This window comes from Carassius gibelio, chromosome A18 (assembly GCF_023724105.1).
Source record: "Carassius gibelio isolate Cgi1373 ecotype wild population from Czech Republic chromosome A18, carGib1.2-hapl.c, whole genome shotgun sequence".
Lineage (NCBI taxonomy): Eukaryota > Metazoa > Chordata > Actinopteri > Cypriniformes > Cyprinidae > Carassius > Carassius gibelio.
Window position 1 is genome coordinate 4,091,234 of NC_068388.1, and position 25,246 is coordinate 4,116,479.

General features: G+C 36.5%; 3 protein-coding genes across 6 annotated transcripts; 1 reads left to right on the plus strand and 2 right to left on the minus strand.

The window, feature by feature from the left end:
- Positions 1-278: 278 nt before the first annotated feature.
- LOC127934694 (anillin) lies at positions 279-10,220 on the minus strand. Of its 3 annotated transcripts, XM_052532226.1 has the most exons (24): positions 10,073-10,220; positions 9,552-9,617; positions 9,152-9,328; positions 8,210-8,296; positions 7,939-8,111; positions 7,742-7,834; positions 7,556-7,636; positions 7,185-7,314; positions 6,686-7,113; positions 6,222-6,313; positions 5,526-5,655; positions 5,296-5,431; positions 5,045-5,209; positions 4,824-4,950; positions 4,642-4,690; positions 4,452-4,517; positions 4,328-4,360; positions 4,048-4,069; positions 3,855-3,964; positions 3,464-3,517; positions 2,796-2,882; positions 2,259-2,366; positions 2,042-2,178; positions 279-1,620 (listed from the first exon to the last, which is right to left on the minus strand). In XM_052532226.1, the coding sequence occupies exons 2-24, from the start codon at positions 9,607-9,609 to the stop codon at positions 1,458-1,460; spliced, it is 2,706 nt and encodes a 901-aa protein (XP_052388186.1). In that variant the 5' UTR covers positions 9,610-9,617; positions 10,073-10,220; the 3' UTR covers positions 279-1,457. The 3 variants fall into 3 exon arrangements, with proteins under 3 accessions (XP_052388186.1, XP_052388188.1, XP_052388187.1); XM_052532228.1 differs by lacking the exon at positions 7,556-7,636; XM_052532227.1 differs by lacking the exon at positions 3,464-3,517.
- A 1,848-nt stretch (positions 10,221-12,068) lies between these two features.
- LOC127934763 (pyruvate dehydrogenase [acetyl-transferring]-phosphatase 2, mitochondrial-like) lies at positions 12,069-14,589 on the minus strand. 2 transcript variants are annotated; one of them, XM_052532341.1, is made up of 2 exons: positions 14,463-14,589; positions 12,069-13,949 (listed from the first exon to the last, which is right to left on the minus strand). In XM_052532341.1, exon 2 carries the CDS (start codon positions 13,897-13,899, stop codon positions 12,313-12,315), a length of 1,587 nt encoding a protein of 528 aa, XP_052388301.1. In that variant the 5' UTR covers positions 13,900-13,949; positions 14,463-14,589; the 3' UTR covers positions 12,069-12,312. The 2 variants fall into 2 exon arrangements, with proteins under 2 accessions (XP_052388301.1, XP_052388302.1); XM_052532342.1 differs by lacking the exon at positions 14,463-14,589 and adding an exon at positions 14,163-14,395.
- A 744-nt stretch (positions 14,590-15,333) lies between these two features.
- LOC127934095 (telomere repeats-binding bouquet formation protein 1-like) lies at positions 15,334-23,759 on the plus strand. Its single transcript, XM_052531270.1, has 18 exons — positions 15,334-15,454; positions 15,534-15,662; positions 15,781-15,909; positions 16,061-16,121; positions 16,808-16,905; positions 17,199-17,327; positions 17,414-17,566; positions 17,637-17,768; positions 18,181-18,306; positions 18,628-18,740; positions 19,957-20,172; positions 20,332-20,636; positions 20,984-21,048; positions 21,196-21,291; positions 21,432-21,692; positions 22,077-22,118; positions 23,160-23,218; positions 23,528-23,759. Exons 1-18 carry the CDS (start codon positions 15,334-15,336, stop codon positions 23,699-23,701), a joined length of 2,409 nt encoding a protein of 802 aa, XP_052387230.1. The 3' UTR covers positions 23,702-23,759.
- The last annotated feature ends 1,487 nt before the right edge of the window (positions 23,760-25,246 follow it).

Genomic DNA, 25,246 nt, shown 5'->3' on the forward strand with positions numbered 1-25,246 from the left:
ACCTCTCCAAATCAGAAAGAGCATGTATTTGGCTGCTAACATATACTGGAGGATGGACATGAATCTATGGCACATACAAACCAATGCGCTGAGAGAGAGACCATGAACTAATTTCATTTCTAAATTCTAGTAGATTAGTGTGTGGCAGCTTCTCTGTACACACACCAGACTTAAAACAAGCTGCTTGGTTACAAACATTCTTCAAAATATCCCTTTTGGTTGTGTTCAACACAAGAAGAAACTAATACTGCTGTCAAGTTTCAAAGAAAAACAAACACTTACGGTTTTAACAGCCATATTTATTTTACAGTATCTTTACCAGGATATTTCATGGTTTTTTATAGTTTAACACAGAAATAGCATATGAGACCCTTGGCAAAAACACATACTTGGGAAAAACATGGCACAAAAACACTTCCCATCAATTTCACAGTCTCTAGTGTACAGTACATTCTTTTACAAGACAAACAGATATAACCTACTGAAGCTTCAAATAAATCTCAAAGAATTCATAAGGTTAAACATTACTTGCTCCCCCTGCATGAATTATCACAGTATTTTCAGACTGACAGCTCTGTAGTGCTATTCTTATACTTGCACATTCCAAAATATAACCCAAGAACCCCAAACGACCATCAGAGTACAGTATACTCCGTTTAGTTTATGTTGGCAAGACTTGTCTTCTAACCTCACTAGGTATAACGCATGGCCAGGTATTCCCAAAATAATTTCTGAAGTAAAAATTCATCAGTATTTTTCAAAATCAAATCATAAAGAGCTACATTATGAAACTGTCCTCCCAGAAAAATCAAAGCTATACGATTCTGCATGCATTTCATATATTAATGTACATTCAAATAAAAACAATTCTCCCTTCTAGATGAAGACTGCAGTTTGACAGTCATATAAATTGTTCCCAGAGTAAATGAAAAATAAAAAAGCTTTAGTCGAAAGCCGACAAACATCGATTCCCTACTAATGCAGTAAACTTCATATCATGTAATTTAGGACACCCTCATACATAAGCATAACCCATTACAGATTATTGCATTAAAATGTAAAGCATTTCAGTTGATCAGTTTATTCAGTTGATTCAGTTGGCCAACTGTCAGAATAAGGCAGGAGATAAATAGGCACTTAGGAAACTTACTTACCCCATGCATTCAAACCAATCTGCTCTGACTACATGGCCTACCTGAAAATTAATTGGAATGGCAAAACCATCTATCCTTATAATGTGGTAAACCATTCTAAAATATAGCACAATCTATAGGATGCAATGACAGATCAAAAATCTTAAACATGCCACTATTATGCAAGCATCCAATAAAGTAGTAGAATATGTAGATTGTAATGCATTATTATATAAAACAGTCCTTTTTTTTAGTGTCACGTATGATCTTCTCCGAGATCTCCTTTCTTAGCGTTACATGGTGAGGGTTCACATTTGTGTTGTGTTACAGGATGCTCTCACGAGAGTTTCCAGTGTTAGAGGATGTGCTGGCCCTGTTATCGTTGGAGACATGCTTCTTGTTCCAGATTCGAGAATCCAGTAAGGTCTGATTCAGTTTCTCCATCCAGTCAGACCTCTCTTCTCGTGTATCTGCTGAAAACCAGCACCTGCACAACAAAAAATCATTTACATAAAAATTTAAACCAATACTCTATTGTAAACAGATACTAAATGTCAGTCATTTAATGTAAAGAAGTAGCAGATCTTTTCTTCCATAATGTGATGTAAATTTGAGTGAAACTGATTACTTCGAAAAAATGCATGGATGAATTGTTCAAAATAAGATCTATAACATGCATTTAAAAAAACAGTCAGAATTTTCATTTCATGTAAGGTTTAAACCACCTTTTTTAGATGGAGGATCTTCTAGTTTTATATGTTTGTCTTTTATTTATTTTTTTCAGATCTGCAAACATGGTCACTTTGCATGTCTCCCTTGTGTTCCATGAAAAATGACAACATTAGGGTGACGACATAAGATAAATTTTTGGCTGAACTATTTCTTTAGTAAATTCATGAATGCATTACTTCTTCAAGGTTTGGTTGTGTTCTTGCTGGAGTGCATCTGTCTCTACTAATTCGAAGGTGTGTGGCCGTGCACAGCACTCTCGCTCCACAGGCCTGACACTGCAGAAGCTAAAGAGAGAGAGACAGCCATCTGCTGGCTGGAAAAGAAAGAGATGGATTAAAAAAATAATGAGGAGAAGGGTACACATTTTTTACACACACAATTGCACAATCCCACCTTGCTCCCCATCTCATTTGGGTAGTTCCAGTAGAGAAGTTGTCCTCCTTCCAGAAGGAAATAGAACCTCTGCCAAGCTCCAAAGCCACTCACATCCTCAAACATCGTCTATGAAAAAAACAAAATTGCAGCATAAATTTCACAAAAACACCACATTTCTTGTAGACATGTCTCAAAGCACAAACAATTACAAAAGAATATGTTAAAAACAAACTTATCACAAATGAAATAAATATTTTAAAATCACAAAATGAAGTACTAATGTAACCGGAGAGAACATGTTAACAACCTTAAATAGTAGCTCTATTTCAACACAAAAAATATTCTTCTGTCCTAAGTCATTTTCAAACAACTTGCATTCAGAAGGATCAGACTGCGACTAGATAGATAAACTGCTAACGTATTTCGCATATTCTGAAATTTTTAGCTTTATACAAACTAATCAAGGGACTACAGATATGGTAAGTGCCTTTTCCATATGATAAAACAATCTAAACAAAACATCAGTCAAGTTCTGGGAAACATACACCAACTCACTAAAAAGCCCTGATGCTGGACTTTGGAGTGGCCCTCGCCGTGCAACCGCAGATAGATGTGGCCCTCTAGAGGAGAGAGGAAGGGAACCTACACAATATAACAAATGGGTTAGTCATGACAAAAAAAACAACAACATATGTGCATGTCAATTTCTGAATGGTTTACTTTAAGTTAATTGTTTAAAACTATAACATTCAAAGAACATTAAACCTTTGATGAATAGTTTTTAAAGATCAAACAGCATTTATTTGACAACCTTTTGCAATATTATAAATGTCTTAATCACTTCTGATCAATTTAATGCACCTTTACTAAATAAAGGCAAAGGCTGTACTGAAATGAAAAATTATTAAAATGCTTTCAATTATAAATGAAAAATATTAAAAAGAAAAAATACATTTTTTAGGTCTGAAAGACAACTGTAAAATTCCATAATATCTCCATAATAAAATGCAGGATGTTAAGAGATCAAAAGAGGGTAATTGTGGGGATATTGGTTTGGTTTGTCTCAAAACAAGTGATGAATGCACAGGCCAGAGCATTCATTAATAGCAAATGGATCAACAAAATGGCCAGTATTGTAACTTGTCACACACACACACAGCGACACAGGAAATGTGCAAAGCCCACTAAACCATAATCAGAGAATAAGATGGAAAGAGTGACACCTTTTCCTGAAACTCATCTCCAAGGAGTCGCCTGATTTTGCCTGCAAATTTCATCTGAGTGGAGAGAAACGGGAGAGATGGACAGAGACCCAGTTACATTTCCACAACTCCCACCACAGTGCAAACAACACAGAACAACCACAGATCTCCTGGTTAACCACTGTGAAAATTAGGACAAGATGCGCATTAACGATCGGCCGATCGTGATCGGAGCACCCCTAGTGAAAATTAAGAGTGAAAGTGTGTACACAAAATTTACTGTCTTTAAAAATAAATAAATCATTGAGTGATACAATAAGTGCTCGTAAAGGTGAGGAAAACAACACAAATATTTTTCAACACACATCTCCTTGTTCTCTCTAATGTGAACACAGGTTTACTGAATCAATACCTTGTCCAGAGGAAACTTGCTCTGTCCCAATGAATTCAGGGTAATCTTGTGAGAGCCTACTAATGTGAAGTTACTAGAGCGTTGGGCACTCAGACCAGGCAGAGTAGCAGCTATAATGGATGGTAAAGAAATATCCATAACTGATATTACCAATCAACAAATGATAAAGTGAGTAACTTTATATTATACTTACACATTACACTCTGGTTAGATTTCTAGAAAAACAAAAATAGACATTTGGATGAGCTAAAGCGGTCTATCGTTCAACAAATGTAAACATACAATGTTTACAATGCAAACATACTCATTTATGATTTTCTGAATTGTTTGTAACGGTATTCTCGTGTCTTATGGGACAATTCAGAAAAAGTTAGATTTTATGAATATTATAACAGAAAATACACATTTGTTTAGCTCATGTTTCATAAATGAAGCCTAATGACGGTAAGGAAACAAACAGAGAAGATACATACTGTGATGCTGTGGAGAATCTTTTTGGGTGTCACCTAGAAACACAAACATTTTGCTGCAACTGTGCATTGCTAAAAGTAATAAAACACTCTGCTTTCTAAACATAATGTGAGAAAGTGTACAAACCCTTGACTTTGTTGAGCTGCGGATCTGCTGAGTATTCATGCTGCAGGAAGTACTCTGAATACTGGACTATAAAACAGAGAATACACAATAAGACCCAAATTATGACCTAAAAATATAAGCTAAAGCTTGAGGAAAAAAATATTTTATATATTTTTTTAAACTTATTTGGTTGCACCCAAACTCTACCTACCAAACTGTAGACCTCAATGTCAATCTCAAAATTGGAGCGAATGTCTTGTCTGTGGAAGCAAATCATTAAAACTAGTGTATATCCCTGCTGTTTGTATTTAAAAACCTTCTTTTAAAAGCATTGCACAGTTTCAAACTCTGACATCAGTTCAAAGAAGCCCTGTATGTAGCGTGTGAACTCACAATGTAATAGAAGTTGGGAAGGTGATGGTGTCTCCATTTTGCGCATCAGCAGCTGTAGCCAAAGGTGTTGCCACAATATTACATGGGCCATAACGGATCAAAACTAAGAAGTATTGTGTTGGGCGACCTTTAGAGAGATAACAAACGAATTGTGTGAGAACACTGACCTTGTGCATTGAAAATTCATCATCTCCCATTTATAAATATGTAGTAATGCTTACCTGTGCGAGCAGAGCACACAAAATCCACTTTTAAGGGCAGCTGGATGCTGCTGATGCTGATTGTGCCTCTGCAGGGCTGCAGAGGTGCATTTTGGGGGTCTGTTTCACCAGCGTTACCCTCTCTCAACCTGCTGACCTCTGCCAGTAAGGCTGCTCGTTTTTCACCTACATTAAACAGATGTTGGAAAGCCAAATCAGAGCAGAGAGGATCAAATAGAGAAATGCACTTTGCTCGCTGATGTTTCACTTACTGGAGACCAGCAGGAGTTTCTCAGCCTCTGCCTCCTGCTGGGAACCTTTCCCATGTTCCTCGTCACTACAGCAGCTCAGAGCCTGCAGTGTCTGTGTGATGATTGTCTGCAACTTGGCTGCCTCCTCATTTAAAGCCTTAATGACCCAAATAAAATCACTTGCATTAGATCTTGCATGCATGAAGTCTCCAAAAATAGTCCAGTAAGTCTCTCGGTAAAAAGCTGCAAACCTTAATTCTCTCCTTGATGTTTATGGGCTTTTTTAAGCAAGTCTTCTCTCGAACCGGTTTCTGAACTCCAGGGGTCAAGCTGGGAGTAGAGGGGGGATGGATTTTCCTCTGTGAGCGGTAGGCATCAATGCTGTCAATTGTATGAAAAACAATTGGGTAAAAGGGTAAATTTAAGTGGTTAACCAATATATAGACAGCTGAGTGACATAATACGGATATGCATAAATATATATAGATTTATTTTTTTTTTAAATGCTGTTATTTTGAGCTTTCGGGTCATTAAATGCTGAAAGACAAATTATCAGAGTTTCCCAAAAAATATTTTCAATATAAGAAATATTTCTTGAGCACCAAATCAGCATATAAGAATGCTTTCTAAAGGATCATGTGACACTGAAGACTGGAGTAATGATGCTGAAAATACATCTTTTCCATCACAGGAATAAATTATCTTCATAAATTATATTCAAAAAAAGAAAGTTAACTTGAATTGCAATAATATTTCACAATGTTACCGTTTTTACTGTATTTTTGATTAAATAAATGGCCGATTTGTCATATATATATATATATATATATATATAAAAATAGAAAAAACCATGCACTTCAGGTATTAAATACCAAGTTGGACAAACAGCGATACAGAATCACAAGTCTCTTGACAAATTATTATTGTTATTATTTAAGTGAGTGCACCTGTATAAAGGTTGATCGCAGTCAGCAGGACCAGCTGTCATTTCTTCAGGTGAGGGCGGCTGTACTGATGGCTCAGACACATTGATTTCAATCTGAAAATGAAAACATTCAGAAACAGACATTTATGGTCTTTTTAACAAAATAATACATTTATATCTATGCAATTTATTACACTCATACACTGTAACTGAAAGGGACATGTATCTGTACCTGTGAACTTTCCATTTACACAAGGGAAAACTCAGATGTAAAACACTGCCTGGCATAACTTCATATGAAAGTGGCATAATTATACTAAAAGCCATTTTGATAAAAAACATTTTTGACAAGCACTTGAATTTCATTGGTGACATAATATTTAACAATATACACGAAACACACTCTTAAAGTCCTAAAGCAATTTCTTTCATTTACTGGGTGTCACCATAACAGCAACTAAAATCTCATAAAAATCAGAACAATACCAGTGGTGTGACAACAGCCTCCACAGATTTGCTGAGAGGAGAGAGGATACAGCTGGGTGGCAGGGTTAGAAAGTCCTCATCACCCATAGGGGTACTCTCCTGCTTTTCTTCCATTTTTCCTTCACCATCATCAACAGACTGGAGCTCCTTCTCTTCATCCATGGAATCAGGAGTTTCTTCACTCTCTTCACACATCTCACTCTGTTCAAGAGGATACTTATTTAATGTGACTGGTTCCTGTTTGTCTTCCTTTTCAGCTGTGTCGGATTCAGTTTTGTCTTCCTTTACAGTCTCTGATGAATAACTTATATCCTTCTCCACCCCCTCTTCCTCATTTCCATCTTCACCTTCACCTTCCGTATCTGCATGCTGCAGGACGTCTTCAAACATCTTGTCAATTAGAGTGGAAGTGTTCAAAGCCTCAGGTTCTGTTACAGAAAAAAATGTGGTAAATACAGTAGCTAAGTAAGATCCAAGAGATTTTAGCAAGCACATTTACCTATAGACGTATAAAGTTCTTCATTGGGGAAACGGATGTCCACAGAGCATAGTGGCGTGGTGTTCAGACTTTCATCAAATACCTTACTGTCAACCTCACAGGAGCTGAATTCAGATCCCTTTAACTCTTCCTGAAGAACAGATAAAAGCTGAAATTAAGTTTTGCACTATATATACAAAAATAAAAATAAAAAACTGTTCTCCCCAAGTAAGTTTGTGCAAACTTTGCAATTTACACTAGTGACCATAAGCAAATTATGGATGAACCTCAAACCTCAGGGTGAAGAAGTATGACGAAACAGACAAATGAGAATAAATAAATAAATAAATTAATTAATTAATTTCAACAAATTGTCACAAATACATGCTCACACTCCCAGGCTGAAACGGAGGCCACTGAGGTTTTTGATTTTTCCTGTAAACCCAGGGAGAGGATGTGGATGGAGATGGCCTCTGGGAAAACGGGGATTATTTACTTTTGATCTAAACTTCTAAATGCTCAAAATCCAGACAAGAATCCACAGTAAACTGACAAACATCTTAACCTGACTGGCTCACCTCAGTGAGGGAAGAGTCAGACAGACTCCTTTTCAACCATATGTTTTCTGCCACTGGCTGAACCTTCAACTTACGCAGTTCATCCTCACGTGCCTGTATTTGAAGACAGTTGGACTTAGTTACAACACATATCCTTCTCTTAGAGATTTGTTACTGCAACAGTCAGAAAAAAGGTGAGATGGGTGGGACAGATCTACCTGGCGGATACGGGAGGCTTCTTTACTGCTGGGTGTCACTGCAGCGTTCAACTGCTGTTGGATGCCATGCACAAAGCTGGAGAGATTGCGTGTGCAGGGTGTGGAGCGACCGGGGCTGTTTAGTGGAGTCGGAGCTTTGAAGCACTCCAGGCGAGAGCTAAACTCTCCCTCACCTTTCATAAAAATGCACATTCAGCTCGCCGCAGTTAAAGACTTAATAAAGTATGCAGTAAAAGAAGCTGCAGCAGCCTAGGTGGAAGAAAATACTCACCGATATGACAGATCTGCGAGGACATGCTGTCGGTGCAACCCTCGGACCCCGGGTCTGACAGACAGCGCTGGACTAACCCAGTCCCACCTGACAACACAGGAAAATGACAATTCATTACTAAATTATGGAAATATAATTACACTACATAAACATATCAATGGCACAATTCTCATAATAGAGACAACAAAATTATAAAGTGCAACATGAAAGAGAATGAACGATGGTTAATAAAAAAAACATGGCCATTTAAAAAAATATTTTACATTTAAATTTACATATTAGGAAAAATGCATTTAGTAGTTTTTTTTTTCTCAAACTTATTTTTGCAGTTCCCTTAAATAGCCACGCAATGGGTCAAATTACATTTTAGAAGTACAAATATTCCATGCAACCTCCATGCAAAATACATAAAAATAAGAAAAACAATACAAAATTAAAAAAAAAACAAAAAAAAACTGAAATGTTAGAAATTTGTATGTTATTAACAGATGTATTTAATAGCCTTTAGTTATATGATATATATATATATATATATATATATATATATATATATATATATATATATATATATAAAATTGTGACGTTCTGAAGTATGAACAAGATAATTTGGATTAAACATATTTTAATAACCAGAAAGGCTGATTAAAATGGGCATCATAAAAATGCTACATTATGCACGGAGTAGTGTTCCATTTCCAGATTGCCAAAAAAGGGTCTTTAGTCAGTCACTAACATTAGAACAAAATAACCAGTAACATTATTGGCAAATAACACAAATGTAAAAAGCAAAGCAATATTTACTATCAAGTAACATTGTGTGCCAGTTTCACTTCACAATGATTTTGAAATGTACTGGAAAATCGCAAAAACATTTTTTAAATAAATAGTTTAAATATACCTGAAGTGGCAGGGTGATTTACAACAGGAAATCTGAATTCTTACCATCTCGTCTCTGGCTGAGTTGCTGGACTCTGGAGCGGATAGAGGTTATGGCAGGAGTGTCTGATTTCACCTCGAGCTCTGCCAATCGCAAGCGTGTCCTGGAAGGCGATTTCTTGGGGTCCAGGTTCTCCTCTCCCCCTGCTGCCAGCCGCCTTTTCTTCAACACATTTTCAAGTTCTGCAAAACATTTTAGAACTTAAAACTCATACTGATATCATTATACGGCCTAATTGTTAATCTGTCAACATCACATATAATATTAAAACTCAGTTACAAAAGAACATAGCTGACATATCTTAGAATTTGCAACAACTGACAAACTATTAAAGTTCAAAACACTGACACTAATTCACTGGTTAGTGTGTTTAATGAGTGAAGGAGGTGACAGACGAGATCTTACCACTAGAGGCTGAAGTGTTTTCCTCCAATGGATCTCTAGGTCTCTTCGGATTTTCCATCTTATGACCTGTCAGCAAAAAAAATAAAAATAAAAAAATCTTCAAGATTAACGAAATAAAGTTTAATATAGACTTTAAAACAGTCATACATCAGTTGTATGTGACGTATAGGTTACTGATTTTAAATTGCAATTCATCATATAAGTTACAGAAGTGTTACTAACGTTCGTTGTTTATACAGTCCTGTAGAACATGGATTCATTTAAAATATTCATATCAACAGCAATAAACTACGAACGTCGTTGTTGTTGATACGAGATGACTTGTTAATCTAAGGATTACAAATATGTATTTTTCATATGACGAAACATTGAGGCCAAAGAGCTGCTAAAGCTAACTAAAGATACCAATCACTGTTAAACAAAAACAAAATACAAAATACAAAATGGTCGAAGTCGTAGAGAGTAGTTTGAATATAAAACGCTATTTTCTCAGCTTAATGGATAAAATATATATTTCTTACCTCAGTAAAATAACCGTGGCAGAGTTTGTGGAGTTTTCAAACGTCCGCGTCTGTCAGCTGAGCTCGAGCGTTTGAATTTCCGCGGGCGCTCCGCGCATGCGCAGAACTTCAACAGAGGTCTAAGGTCTATCCCATAGACAGTAAAAGAAAAGTCTATCCCTTCTTTACTATCTATGGTCTATCCATAGAGCGCTCCTGTGGACCGAGGATTTAAATACATTTGAACAACAATACTTAAACTGCCGTTTAAAATTTGCAATATTTTTAAAGAAGGATCTTCTCATCATGGTTACATTTATTTGATCAAAAATATAGGGAAAAAAATTATATTGCTAAATTCTATTACAAGTTAAAATAATGCTTTATATATATATATATATATATATATATATATATATATATATATATATATATATATATTTAAAATATAATTTATTCCTGTGATCAAATCTTAATTTTCATCAGCCATTACTCCAGTCTTCAGTGTCTAAATAATAGTTTTCTATTTTAATATACTTTAAAATATATTTTATTCTGTGATGCAAAGCTCCAAAGTCTTCAGTGTCACTTGATAATTCAGAAATCATTCTAATATACTGATTTGTTATCGATACTGGAAACAGTTTTGCTGCTGTTTTTGTTTTTTTAAAGAAATAAATTAAATGATTTTATTCAGCAAGGATGTTATAAATTGATTAAACATGATAATAAAGACTATTAGAATGATTTCTGAAGGATCATGTGACACTGAGGAATGTAGTAATGGTAATTAAAATTCAATTTTGCATCACAGAATATTAAAATAGAAAAACATTATTTTAAATAATATTTTTTTCTGTACTTTGGGTCAAATAAATGCAGTCATGATGAACAGAAGAGACTTATTTAAAACACATTAAAAAATCTTACTGATCACAAACTTTAAAACAGCAGTGTCCATAAGTATGTTAAATTCCCTTTTACTTGTTATCTCATTAGATGTTGTATAACAGATACGTTTAAGCGATCAACTTCTGGCTACAAATGTGATTACTACTGAATTTGGATCAGAAATGTAATTTTACTTACAAAAAACATTTTGAGGTGTTTTTGCATAATTTTATTTTACAACCTTGTTTTTAATAAGAAGTCATAACAACATTTCCGTGTTCAGTGACTAAAATGTGACTTTAAATGTCTGTGTTGCTTCTTTCGTTGTCCCATTCTGAAATAAACAGATCAACAAGATAATCTGGATTAAATCTCTTTTAATAACCAAAGAGGCAGATTATATTAGATTTCTGCAGTGAAAATATATGATCTTATTCACAAATTTTCAAAAGAGGAGTTTTTGAAGTCTCTCACTCACATTAGAACAGAACAAATAGTAACATTATAGACAATAAAGCAAAACATTTTTTACTGTAAGGAAACATAGTGCACCAGGTTTACTTCATAAATCCACATATCAATTTTGCTAAATACATTTTTTTTAAATGTAATGTTAATGTAAAATGTAACGTATAATACAACCTTCCATAAAATTGGCCCCTATGACCTTCATACTGTGCACTGCAAATATTATCAGTTTAAGCATTGACAAGAATTTAGTTGTGACTCATTGTAGCACTTTGACACAACCTGCAGTCACAACAAGGTGCAAAGTGAAAATGTTTTCAAAGCACAAGCAGAGAAAAAAACAACATACAGTAGGAAGTAGTAAGTGTGCTTAATATGCAAGGAAAATTAATGTCTTATGGAACATCTATAGAATAAATTAGAAGAATTTTTATCATCCTAATCCTAGTGTTGTAAAAAATACACATTAAATGACAACTTCTTTGAACAGATCTAGACAAACCCAATATAACTATGATTAAAGACGCATAGACATGAACTATTTCAACAAAACAGTCTAGAACAGATCTATACTCATCAGAGACATAAAAGATGTGAGGTATAAGGAAAAGCAGATAATTAAAACATTTGCAAGAGGATGAAAAATAACTGGCCTCAATGATATAGACACTTTTTTTATTTGCATGTTAGTTCTATCTGTTGAAAGAACTACATAAACAGATTAAGACTTTACCTTCACATTTGTAACCCATAAAGTGTCATTTAGAGTCACTGAACTCAAACCATTGTCTGCATTCACATTTTCCTTAAAAAAATGCAAGCATCTGTTGCAAACTCAAATTAACGTCACCTGTAGACATTTTTAAGTATACGCAACAATATAAAAGACAGTAAGGAACTTATTAGTTTGTGGTTTTGCTAAAATTAGGGTTAAAATAAATCACGGTGACAGTGATGTCATCTCGGTACATGCGTGCTAAATCGCTAGGCAGAGCCAGCATGGTTGCCAGTCTCTCCTGGTCCATCTCTGCATACTCATTTGTGCCCAGTGCATGGCGAATCAAATGTGTGGCTCCGTTCAAATCCAAAGCGGGTGTTGCTCTGGCCCGTCGCTGCAGCAGCAGCTGGTGCATTTGTCCCAAGTTGAGCTGGCTGGCCGAAACTGGAGCTTGCAGATGAATACCAGTCAGATGTTCTGCCACAAGCCTGACCGCCTCATCACTGGTCATCTCGTCCCAGAGCCCATCAGAAGCCAAAATCAAAAACCGGTCCTGGGGTCGAAGCCGGTGGTAGGTGACTTCTGGCGTCGCCTCTAAATAAGGTGGAGTGAGATAATTAGGTGGAGCGTATTGATAAAGATTCAGTGCTTCTGAATCAGAGTCTCCATTCTCCAGAACACTCTGCTGCAGCTCACGACTCCATTTGAAGCGAACGTCTCCAAACGCACGTAACGGCATCAGGACCCCGAGCAACCTGTCGTCTACGATTACAGAATGCCGTTCACTAGCCGGATGCTGCTGCCATATACGCTCCACCTCGGCTACATTGGCAGCGTTGTGGTCTTGTGTGAGTGGCAAAGCACTCCAGCTCCCATCATGCTCCTGGACGCCCAAAACTGCCCGACAGTCTCCTGCATTTGCAACATGCACACCTTCTGGTCCAATGTGAGCCACACAAGCCGTGCATCCAGCGAAGGCGGCCTGGATGGCTGTGTTCCGCATCAGGTCATTTGCGAGCGGCACCTGTGCCTCAAGAGAAAGATCTGTGTCCAGTCGTTGGAATGCATAGATGAGAGCATCTGCGGGACGCATGCCATCTCCATGTTCTTCACTCGACAGAAGCTCCTGCCAGTAAACACGTAAATGATCAACATAGAGGGCTGATGATTCCCTGTAGTTGTAGTCATTACGGTGCTTGTACCACTGTAGAATGGGCGGCACGGGTCGTAAGGTCTCCATGGCAGCCTCTAGATCCTCCAGGACGGACTCTGACATCATCGATACAGCAATGTAATAAGGCAGACGCTCGCTGACCACTTGAGCGCATGCATGTCCACCGTGTCCATCAAACACGCCAAAAAGCAAGCCACGAGTCTGGAGGCAGCTGGCACTGCTGCGCCGGTCCTCTAGTGGAGTATTGGCTGAAAGCTGGTTACTTTCAAACCTCAGCACTGGACTGGGACCACTACGGCCATCAAACTCTGGAATACAAACGGCCTGCTCATTAGCACGCAGAACTGTGTTGATCTGCAGCCGGCTCAGCTGGAAGTCTACTTCACGTCTTGGAGCATGCAGTGTGTTTTCTCCTTCCTGTCCTGATCTTCCATCCGATCGACCACGACGGGAAGAGAAGCTCCGGGCTTGAGAAGGATGTGGGCAGCAGGTTCTACACCGTTTATCAGATAAAACATGATGGCTGGGTGCAAAGAAACTGGTCAGATGTTTTCCACTAGTGTAAAGGAGGAGTCTTGAACGCAAATAGCCAGACATTACTGTCTGGATGCAGTGATCAAATCAGTCTACAACTACAACTCCAGCATCTGGGAAAACACAACGAGAAATCACAAGATTAAGTAACAGGCAGTCTTAAACTGATCAAAAAACTACAGTAAGTGCAGATTAAAATCTGCAGAAATAGTTGTGTTTTGCATGCTCAAATCAGCGATATAACCAATAAATATTAAGAAGTATTAATATGACATAGTTAATATATACTCATAGATCATGCAGAATCTTCTTAATATAAATCTAACCATGTTTGCAATGTAAATAATCCAACATTAAGGCTTTTTCATACGTGTCAGGGTCAAATAAAATCTATATAGGTTACGTCCAGTATAAACACGATTTATTTCTTGATTTTAGTCTATAACGTCCTAGCCTTACAAGCTAAAATACCGGCTTTCGTGAAAATGTGGCAAATCTAATGGCCAATTTTATAACTAAGTGATGTTTTCCTGCAAATTTGAGTAATTGAACACAAAATCTACAAATGTCTGCGCAACAAAAGACAACTTTAATATGAGTAAAAGCCGAGTTAAAGTGACACATACCTGCTACTGCTCGCTGAATGATCTTCTCTTCTTCTGCTTTTCAGTCCCGTCGTAGCTGAGTGGTTGCAAACGTTCAGCTCGCAGCGCCCCCTACAGTCCTGTGCGTACTCAATAGTCACAGCTCCGACTTTTTTATATGAAAGAAAAAAAAAGTAATTAATTAGTAATTAATTGATTTATGTTATATAATATTATACACATATAAAAATAAATAATATAAACCACTTAATAACGAATTATTCAATTTCATTAACTAAGTCGTCTTTCCAATCTGCTCACGTGATTAAAAAAAAGCGGCACGTTACTGAGCGCGGGATTGTGAAGTTTTTCCGTTGAAATGTCGTTGGTCTTTAACATTAATAATTCTGGCATCATCAACAATATTTAAAGTTTCTTTTATAATTTTTTTTAGGATTGGGTCGTATATAAATTGTAGCCAACCAAACCCTGTCTGAAGGTATTCAAGTTAAATATTATGGCGTTCAGCGACGTTTGAGAAATATTTGTTTATCGTTATTATTTACTGACAGTTAATGTAACGTTACTAAATTCTAAAAACAATCGTCTTTTTTGCAGGATATAGTGATACCTTAACTGTGTTGGTGAAAAGGATGGTTTAATGAGTACAAAAAATGGAAGGTCAGCATAATATCATAAAATATATTTTATTTTAGTTTTAATAGCAATGTTTTGAATTACTATCACGACATAGTTCTACTAAAATCCTTCACTTTCTCTAGTTTGTGTTCTGTTAAAGTGGAAAGATACAATGTATATTAATATTGTATTGTGTTTTATAGCACAAAACACATCTGTTGTACAGATCTAAGTTCATATTTTGCTTCATAAGCTAAAGGACTTAACAGTCATCATGTTTTCAGCTACCAAGACAGATTTGCGTCTGTTACTGGAATGTCTAAAATACCAGATGAAATGGCCTGGATCACAGAAACAAGCTCTTCTCACTATCATCTCAATCTGCAAACAAAACGGTCTGAAGTACCGCTCACAACTGCCTCATACAAACCTAAAAGTACTTAATTTTAATGACCCTTTTGATTTTCCTATTAGGTCAGTATGTGGAGTTCTTTAGAGAGATTGGGGGAATTACCTTCATCTATAACCTGTCAAAGTCCAGCACTTTCTCTCAGGTTAAAGAGACTGCTCTATTTACACTTGCATCCTTGGCTGAATTACATGGTGTGTATGCAGTTATCATTATACATACATTTGGATCTGTGTGTGGTTTTATAATTGTATTGTTAAACAGTTCATATTTGAAATATAACATTTGACTATGGACATATTCTCCTTGCAGAGAGCGTTAAGCAGTCACTGTGCAGAGAGGAGATGTTTTGTGACTTAGCGCAGCATCTGGAACAGAAAATGCCTCTGACGGAAAAAAGAGTAGCAGTGTACATGCTGTCTGTATTGGTTTCCAACAACAGTAAAGTTCACCATAAAACTTACCTCCAATGAGACTATTCCTGTAATGATACTGTGTTTTTGTACTGTAGAGTGTGGAGAGAACAGGTTGGCAATTCACAAATGGTTTGTGTTGTGTGTGTGTTTGTGTGCGTGTGTGTTTTGCTTTCTAGGATGTGGACAGACTCTTGCTAAGACCTCCAGGTGTATCGAAACCTTGCTCAGTTTGTTCAGGTACACACATTAAGTTCAGTTTGTTCAGGTATGCATAATTATCATAGTATTATTTTTACTTTAATACCTTTAGATTTAAACTACTTATAGGTATGTATTGAAGACATCTACATAGTGTTAAAACAGTATACAGCCATTTTCAAAACTCTTATTTTATGGAGTTTTTGTATACTGAAAATTTATTTTTATAAAATCTTCAATGTCCAGTGGCTTTTTGCGTAAAGAGATTGGTAGGCCAAAAACTGAAAATTCTGCCTTTATTTATTCTGTATGACTTTATTTCTTAAGTATATTTAAACTGTTAATTTTCTTTTGTGTTCCACACACTGAAAAACTAAAAATGTTCTGCTTAAAAAATGCTAGTAGATTTTGAACAATTGAGCAATTTACAAAGAAACAGAAATCAACACGTTGAATTAAACATGAGATTGTGAACTAGATAAACTTAAATATAATTTTCATGTAAAACATACCACAGTCAATGTCCTGGACAAATGAAAACATTCCAAAACAAAGTATAATATGCTCCTACCTAGTGCGGAGGGGTAACATTTCAGACACCGTCTGGTGTTTTGTTGACGTGAATCACAGAAATTTTAATAAACATCTGAAAATTCGCTTAAACACTCCTTACTGCTCAAAAGAAACATATTTCAGTTTATTTTCTTTCTTATGCTACTTTTCAGGCATAATTTTCCAGATCCTAACGCATCTTATGAGCAGCTACAGTTGTGGGCCACTGTGTCTAGTGCTCTCTGCGGCTCTGTCAACAATCCTCAGAATGGTATGGTTATGTTCTCCATCCCTTCTCTACCCCTTTACCATAATTAAAGGGATAGTTCACCCAAAACTGAAAATTCTGTCATTAATTACTCACCCTCATGTCGTTCCAAATCCGTAAATCCTTCATTCATCTTCGGAACACAAATTAAGATATATTTTTTATGAAATCCAGACCTCTCTGTCCCTCCATAGACAACAAAAGAACAACCACATTTAAGGTGCCGCTATTCACGAGTACCATGACGCATGCAAATAAAAACTTGAAGTATCTCCCAATGTGTTTGTTTATGACAGAAGAGAATCAGAACACATGTATGCATGTGTTTCCCCTGGTGAAGACCTGGCTGCAGGAAGTGGCATTGCCCAGGGCAGAGCTGGCACAGCCTATATGCTCATTTATTGGCATGACTGTTGCAAACAATCGTGAGCACAAACAGCATCAGCACAAAATAACGTAATGCCACAGTATGTACTCATTTTCTCATCTCATGTGAATATGTGCTTTTCAGCTTGTGCTCAGCAGTATTTTGTGTCAGTGGGAGGCCTAGATTCACTCTCAGAAACTCTTACAAGAGTTTTGTCTCAGTCGGCACACAGTGCTCCTGCTTGTAAGGTGGCCATAGTAATCACTAAAACACTGTCTGCTTGCATCTCGAACAACGGTAAGACATACACAAGATAACTGTACTGTGTTGTATTGGATTCTCCATTTCTTTTGTCTTTCTGTTACAGAGCAGTTGGTGCCTTGTTTATCAAAGTCGATGGTCATCCCAGGACTGCTGTGTCTGTTGTCCAGCCCAAACCTTGACCCACAGGACCAGCTCGCTGTGGTGTTGACGATTGGACACCTCACAGATGCCTGTGGTGAGTTTGTAGGTAACAGATGGAAGTTAAATGACATTTGAATTTTTCTACCACATACATGTAAAGTAAGCTCTAGATTCAAATTCCTGATATTTCTTTGTATCATTCTCTGTGAATTTCTGCAATTTAGCCCAATACAGCTGCATACTCCATTCAAATGTTATATTGTAGATAGTTTATATATTATTTTTTTTAAAGAGATGTAAAATTATAATAAATGAAAGTCAATTAAAATGGGCATGTTTGTACTTGTATTTTTAGTTTCGATTGCTCTTCTTTCTCACAAAAGTATAGTTTCTTTCATCTGTTTAACCACATGTGGCTGCTTTTACACTGCAATTATAAATAACCTTTGGGAAATGCATGGCTTGAATATTATTGTAATTAGTTTGTCTGTTCTCTGTCTGTGCAGTAGAGCATCAGTCTCAGTTGTTGTCGACAGGAGGTTTGCCTATTATGATTTCTCTGCTCACTGAGGCTAGTGATGAAGAGGTTAGAAAGGCAGCCATGTTCATCCTGCACACCTGCAAGAGAATCAGTGAGTTAGATGTTTTAATTTTTGTACATGTTCACACTATATGTCGGTTGTAGCATGCAGACGTTATTGCAAAAGAGTCATTAGCAGGTAACAAAAATTGTTACTCTGCAATAAGTTGTGACAAACCTTTTTCTTTAAATAAAAATGCTAATAACTGTCTTCAAGATTTAAATTGTCGCCAGTGGCGATGATATGCTATTCATTTCGGGTGCTCCACATCACAGCACTTAGTAACCATGCCCTTCTTTTCATGTCCTGTTTCCATTTAATTTGAGACTATGGCACATGAGGTTTTGATGTTTTTTTTCCTTCTCCACACAGCTGAATCATTAGGCGCAGGCATGTCAACAATGAGTCTAGAGGAGAATGACATGAAGAGTCACTGGCAGTCCGCCGGAGAAATCCTCCAGAGAATACAGCTCCTAGAGAAAAAGGTTTTTCTGTTTGTGTCTGTGAATTATGATATTTCAGTTGCTGTGTATTTCACCAAGGGCTTCCATGTGCAGTTTGTTAAGGGGCTAGGACACTCCAAATGTAAAAAAAACCCCTCAGCATTAGATTGAACAATCCCTTTAATATACTTTATTCTTTAACTTTTCCTAGAGTGTTCTTGTTTTATTTAGTCCATAAGTGCTGAGATCTTTCAAACAAAATGAAACCAGATCTGATAGCATGTTATGACACCATAGACGAAATGTGATAAGAAATGTGTGAAAGTCAGTACTGTAGGGTTTAGGGGTTTAAGAAAATATCGATAAACGTGAGTATCACAATATTTTGTTTGCCAATACTGTATCGATTCTCAAAAACGTAATATCCATATTTATAAAAAATTAAATAAACAAAAAAAATCATACAAGATTCATGGCAGTTGTTTTGAGTTTATATCCAGACTGCTACATGGCAGTCTTCATCTCTGAACTTAAACAGTGACAGGAAATACTAGCATTAAGGCACGTCACTAGTTCGCTGACAGTAATGGAGGATGAGAGAATTGTTCCAGTTCCCGCCTCGGTGTACAAAGCTGAAGTGTGCCGTCTTTACTAGGGCTTTTGTGCTAATGTCTGCCCCGGGACCGCGGTGCGGCCACCGTTTGCCGCATCCCATGTGACGGCATGGCTGCAGCTTTCTCTCCTGATGGGGGTGTTTTGTGCAGATGGGGAGGTGCATGTGTTGCGTTCTCTGTAATTCCACGCGGAACATAAATACAAACTGAAAAACCTGTGAAATCCAAGTAGAAAGGTTCTGAGAAATGTTAAACATCTGTATTTATTTTATTGTTTTTACAATTTTTTTTACTCAATTTTTCTACTCATTTACCCTTTACTCATACTGCACAAAAAATTGGTTCAATAGCGTTGAATGTTACAGGGACTGATTATTGCAAATGCAGATGCCAGTGTATCCATATATCCTATTCATAAATATGAAATATCCCAATATATCGCCTTACTTACAGTATCGCAGTGTATGGCAATATATTGTATCGCAACCCCTATATCGTTACACGTATCGTATTGCCAGATTATTGCCGATACACAGCCCTAGTAGGGTTTTAAAACTTTTTAACTCAAGCATGCTCACATTTTATATGTGAACGCACACACAAACCATATGTTTATTAGCCTAATCTTGTATTTTGATTTTTAGATTGGTGTGAAACTGTGGGAAAGAGACACCGAAATACAGCAGCCCAGCAATCAGAAGTTAACCTCATCTGTGGAATGTAAAGAGGCATGGTGGGAAGGTTCTGTGATGCGAAAGGTGAAAGGTTACCATCGAGTATGTGGGGAGTTACACACAACCCCTGCAGGAACTCTAGAACGACCAGTCCCAAATGAAATACCATACAGTAAAGAGAACTTGGTGAGAATGACATGTAAACACATAAACAGAAAGTAATGTGTAAATGTTAAGCATTCTGCATCAGTTTACAGCCGTTTCAGCAACATACTATACAGTATTTTGTGTTAATTGAGATAACTAGTGTAAAAATAACATTGTTTGTTTTGTGTTTGTAAGTAGCAGTGTGTCAGCACTGAAGAGTGTTTGAGTCCTGTCCAAGTCACTCACTTCGAAGGCCCTAGCTGGGAAAAAGGCAACAAGAGAGGGCATGAACTAATGAGAGAGAATGAGAGGAATATTGAGAGAACTGGCAACCAAGAGACAAGCACACAGGGATGTGTGAAAAAGAGAGACATGGAGAGGAAATTACAGTCTGAAAGAGGGGCAAAGAGATTAAAAATTATATATCAAGACTCAGATGAAGATGGCCAAAAACGTTTACAGCACTGCAGCACACCAACAGAGGGCGGCAGAGATACACAGGGGTTAGCATCATAAATTATTGTGTTTTGCTTTTACAGTTTTGCTAGATAAAGATACTGTTTAAATACATGTGATTTGATGAATAAATCATTCAAATCAATGTCTTTCAGAAAAATATCATACATTTGTGGCCAGAAAGAAAAATGAAAGAAATAGATTTTTTATTTGAAAACTGTGATATGAGTATGATTTATTCTTGCTTTTCTCACTCCTAGTTGTTTTATTCAGTGTTAGGATGTTCACATTAAATCCAGATACAAAATTCATGTCAGTGTCTTTTCAAGAGAGCAAATTTTCCATCTCAAAGGAGTGACATTTTTCTCTCCGTTTTATTTTTCTTGGGTTTCAGCCCAGATATTTTCAGACATCCTGATCCCATGAAGAGAAGCCAGTGCCCACACAGTCATTCTGATGGTAAATCTTACTCAAACATCATGTTCACTTTGTGCTAGGTCATAGCAAAACCTTTGATTTAGCTTCACCTACAGATTTATATAAGGAATGAAGTTCTTTGCTGTTCATTTGAAGTTTTAGATCATGAATTTATGCTGCTGATTTCAGATGAAATGTCTCTGTGCTCTGAGCTGTTAGACAGAGAAATTAAACGGTTTCGGAAGCTGTCATCTGCCTCTAAACCCAGCACTCTACGCTGTGCAGGTGTGTGCCTGTATAAATGCACACAAACACATTAGATAATATAAGCAATACTTACTGCCATTTTCTGTTGTTTTTTTTTTTCAGTCCTCTCATTGTTATTTTTGTTATTAATGTTCCTTTTCTTGTTTTCCATTCCTCAGGTTGTGTGAAAAATATAAATGAAATGGACAGTCATTCATTTGGTGCTGTGTTGGGTAGCTGCAGGTTTCAGTGTGACTTTCACCTGGTCCTGCAGGAGGCTGAGGATCGATTTAGGAGAAACCAGCAGTTAAAGAGGACTAGACACACTATGACACACAGTCACATCCACACACATGACAACAACAGAAAAAGCACTAGTGAAGAAACAGAGATGAGAAAGAGGGACAAACACAGGCTGAGTCACCAACCATCAGACAGATGTAAGAGACAGTGTCCACATGGTCATTCACATTGTCTTCGGGATTGTTGAAGAATTGCTCTTAGCAGATGCTTTCATCCAAAGCAACGATGTATGTTGGCAATTTATAATTACATACAAAATCTGATGAACCTTTTATATTCTATTTAATCCAAACTGTATTAAGATAGATAATTAAAATTCAAACAGTATGAGACAAATGGTGTGTGGAATTGAGATGCAATTGTATGATGTATTACGTCCAGGTTATTGCATAGAAGTATGCCAATTGGTATGCAGCCTCTTTTTTCTTTAACAACTGAATATCTTCACATGATATAATGGCAACATTAGTGCATTTGGTGTTTCTTTTCTTCTCTCTAATTCTTAATGTTTCTTTCTTCAGGTATTAGGCTCACACCCTTGAGAAGACCGAGTGAAATATACAGTAAGTATAGTGTTCTTTCTCTTTCAGGACAAAAGAGAACTGTGGCTCCTAGACGTTTAATAGTTTAGAGGTTTGGGGATAGGTAACATTCATAATGCCTGTGCCACTATAAACAACTGTCCAATATATTTGATAAATGGTGCATATGCCTTCAGAGAGCCAGGTTATATTATTGAATAAATTATGTAATACAAGACTCATCTGTGCTTTCGACTTTTGTCTATGTTGCTGAAATGTCTTTCCATCTTTGCTCTCAGTTTTTTCCCCCTTAGTCTCACTCATTCCATTCCCTCTATTGCTGAGCTGTGGTTTCTGAGTGCCGTTCAGTTGTTCCGACGTGGCTTCTTTCCTGTAACCTCGAGACTTACTCACTGAACTTTCTAGAAACGTTCTCGCTATAATTGTCAAGTAAAGGGTCATGTAATGTCATCCAGTCATTATCCATAATCAAACCTGGATCAGGAACCCAACCTTAAGTTTTTTACTTTACATTTTTACTAGTCATAACATGGCACAAATAAGCAATTCTAATTGGTGCTGATGTAAAAGTAGCAATTTACAGTTAAGCAGCCATTTTGCAAAAATACGTTAGAACTCAGTGCTGCAATTGATTAAAAAGGAACAAGAATTCTTGAAAGGCATGTGACTACAGTTGACTAGAATAACTCTTCATTTAATTTTCTTTTCAATTATATTTTCAATTATGTTTTAATTATTTCATATTATATGTAAAATACAATAATGTATTATTTTAATACTCTAAATGCCTGGATTAAACAAGTAAATGATAAAGATCCACACATGCACACACAAAGGGTTTTGTTCCTCTCAAGAGTTGGTGGAATGAACAGTGTGACTAAAATAAGAATGGCCTTCATGCTGAGAAGAATGTCTTGCTGAAGAATAGTGTGTATGTGATGTGTAGGATACTAGTACAGGGTTCAGTACAGTGAGTACAGTTCCACAGACTGCTCACTAAATCATTTGGTTATTTAATTCCACTCCCTGCCTCTCTTATTCTTTCTTTTATTTTTCTCTCAGGCCCAGGCATAAAAAAGAACCACCTCAAGAAAACCTCAGAAGACTGTCTCCCAAAAAATGTATGGTACTCTTAGTATTAGATGAATTATACCATGATTTCACACTTGAATTGAAACTAAAACACCCTATATTATTTTAGTGCTTTTTTATAGGGCAGACAGACATGCAATGGCTTCTGAGCATAATAAAAAAAATGTGAATGTAAAATTCATTAACTTGCTTTTCCTCTGAAACAATTCACATTGACTATAAATATCAACTTATTATGAACCGTTCATATCTGTGCACCCATATGCATACATTACTGTAAATCATCTTTACTGTAGCTCATTTAAATGTGTGAATTTGAAAAAGGTTTTCTTGTTTAGTCTTCAGGCAGACACAGAAAGAGGAGGAACTTTTCAGCTGATGAGTTGCAGTACCTCAACATGGGTGTGAAGAGGTTTGGTCACTCCTGGAACTCCATCCTCTGGACGTATCCCTTCCAGTCGGGACGCACCAATGTAGACCTGGCCAAGAAGTACCAACACATGCAGGCATGATATGACCAATGGTGATGAAGAGCAGTTTTCTAAATACTCTAACTTGTGTGTAAATCTAACAAAGGCTGCCAAGAACGTTCACTTAATATTTAACATCAAAATCACTCTATGCTTCAATCCAGGATTTACATTACAGTGGTGATAAACTGGGGGAGTGCTACATTTCACAATTTAATGATAGAATTCATATAGAAAACCAGTCATTTTAAATTATTTCATAATATAATTTTTTTATTGTATTTATCATCAAATAAATGCAGTCTTGGTTAGTGTAAGAGACTTCTTACAAAAACAAACAAACTTTTGAATACTAGTAAATTTGTGTGGGGTGAAATATTATTATTATTATTTTTTTTTTATGAGATGTGCCCATGTTCTGACTGAAAGTAAATAGTAATGATGAATTAAACTGATATTAGACTCACGGTGAAAGAATGATGGAAATGCTACAGAAACTGTGGGCTCTTTGGTATGTGTTGTCACACTGTTACATAACTCATTGTGTTCTGGTTGTCTTTCTCAGTTCAAAATAGCAACATGACAAACGTGATATGGCTCAATGAGATCTAGGGGCCATCAGATGTTCATTATATTGCTATATATTGCATATATATTGCATCATATATATTGCTTCCTGTTTCATTTCCCCACTACTGCCCTTTCAGAATCCTGATTCTGTTTTCTCTCTTTTACAGACAGAAAGCCAAAGCACAGGATCTTTCTGATGCAGGAGACGAATAAATCATCACCAGCTGAACTCATTTTCAGACATCACTATTTATGTTGTTTTATTTAAATAGAGTTATGTTGTATATTTTTGTTATTGGATTGTATAATTGTGCCCTTTTGCTAAATAGGTGATGTGTTAAAAAATAACATTGTTTGCACTAAAGAGAAATGGAAAAATAAGATTTAGTTTGAAAGTTTATTTCCCCCCATGCTCAATTTATTTGAAAAATAAGTCATATGGGTATCATAGTTACCTGTTTATTTATTTTCTGTCAAATCCACTTTATTTGCATGGGAGTCCATACTATATGTATATTTGTATAAAGTTTACTTGTTGTGCAACAGTAGATTCCCTAGAGCCATGTCATCCAAATTCATTCCTCTTTTGGCTGAAATACACAAAGCTCTGTTATACAAGGATAATGAGGCATTGCATTTCCTTGAGATTTCAGCAAATGGAAGCAGCTTAATATTTCATCAAAAACTCTGCTACACGTTCAGTACAGGAAACTCAGTTGAAAGTTGTTTATTTATAATAAAGCCAAAGTTTCTTGGGAAAAGATCCAGAAAGTTAACCTCAAAAAAAAGAAAAAAAAAACCCTGTCCCCTGAGACCCCTTTTCTCTGGAAAGAATGTTGCCCCTTTCCCCAGAAGCTTCGCTGAGAAAACAGAGATGGTATATGCTATCTTACCAGAAACTTCCCAGAAAACTCCCATGTATTGGGATTGTTCATACACTTCTGTGTGTTGAGTTTTGTCTGTTCTCCAAATTATTTCTAATTCCAGCGGCACTGCAGTAATGTTGAATCAAGCTAT

Excerpts from the sequence above, each read along its gene's own strand:
- LOC127934694 (XM_052532226.1), bottom strand. The coding sequence starts at position 9,609 with ATGGAAAATCCGAAGAGACCTAGAGATCCATTGGAGGAAAACACTTCA. Across the intron at positions 5,656-6,221 it reads TGCGATCAACCTTTATACAG|CATTGATGCCTACCGCTCAC; the intron begins GTGCACTCACTT and ends TACAATTGACAG. Across the intron at positions 2,367-2,795 it reads TCCAGCATCAGGGCTTTTTA|ACGATGTTTGAGGATGTGAG; the intron begins GTGAGTTGGTGT and ends TTTTTTTCATAG.
- LOC127934763 (XM_052532341.1), bottom strand. The coding sequence starts at position 13,899 with ATGTCTGGCTATTTGCGTTCAAGACTCCTCCTTTACACTAGTGGAAAA.
- LOC127934095 (XM_052531270.1), top strand. The coding sequence starts at position 15,334 with ATGTTTTCAGCTACCAAGACAGATTTGCGTCTGTTACTGGAATGTCTA. Across the intron at positions 16,906-17,198 it reads TGTCAACAATCCTCAGAATG|AAGAGAATCAGAACACATGT; the intron begins GTATGGTTATGT and ends TGTTTATGACAG. Across the intron at positions 21,292-21,431 it reads CAGCACTCTACGCTGTGCAG|GTTGTGTGAAAAATATAAAT; the intron begins GTGTGTGCCTGT and ends TCCATTCCTCAG.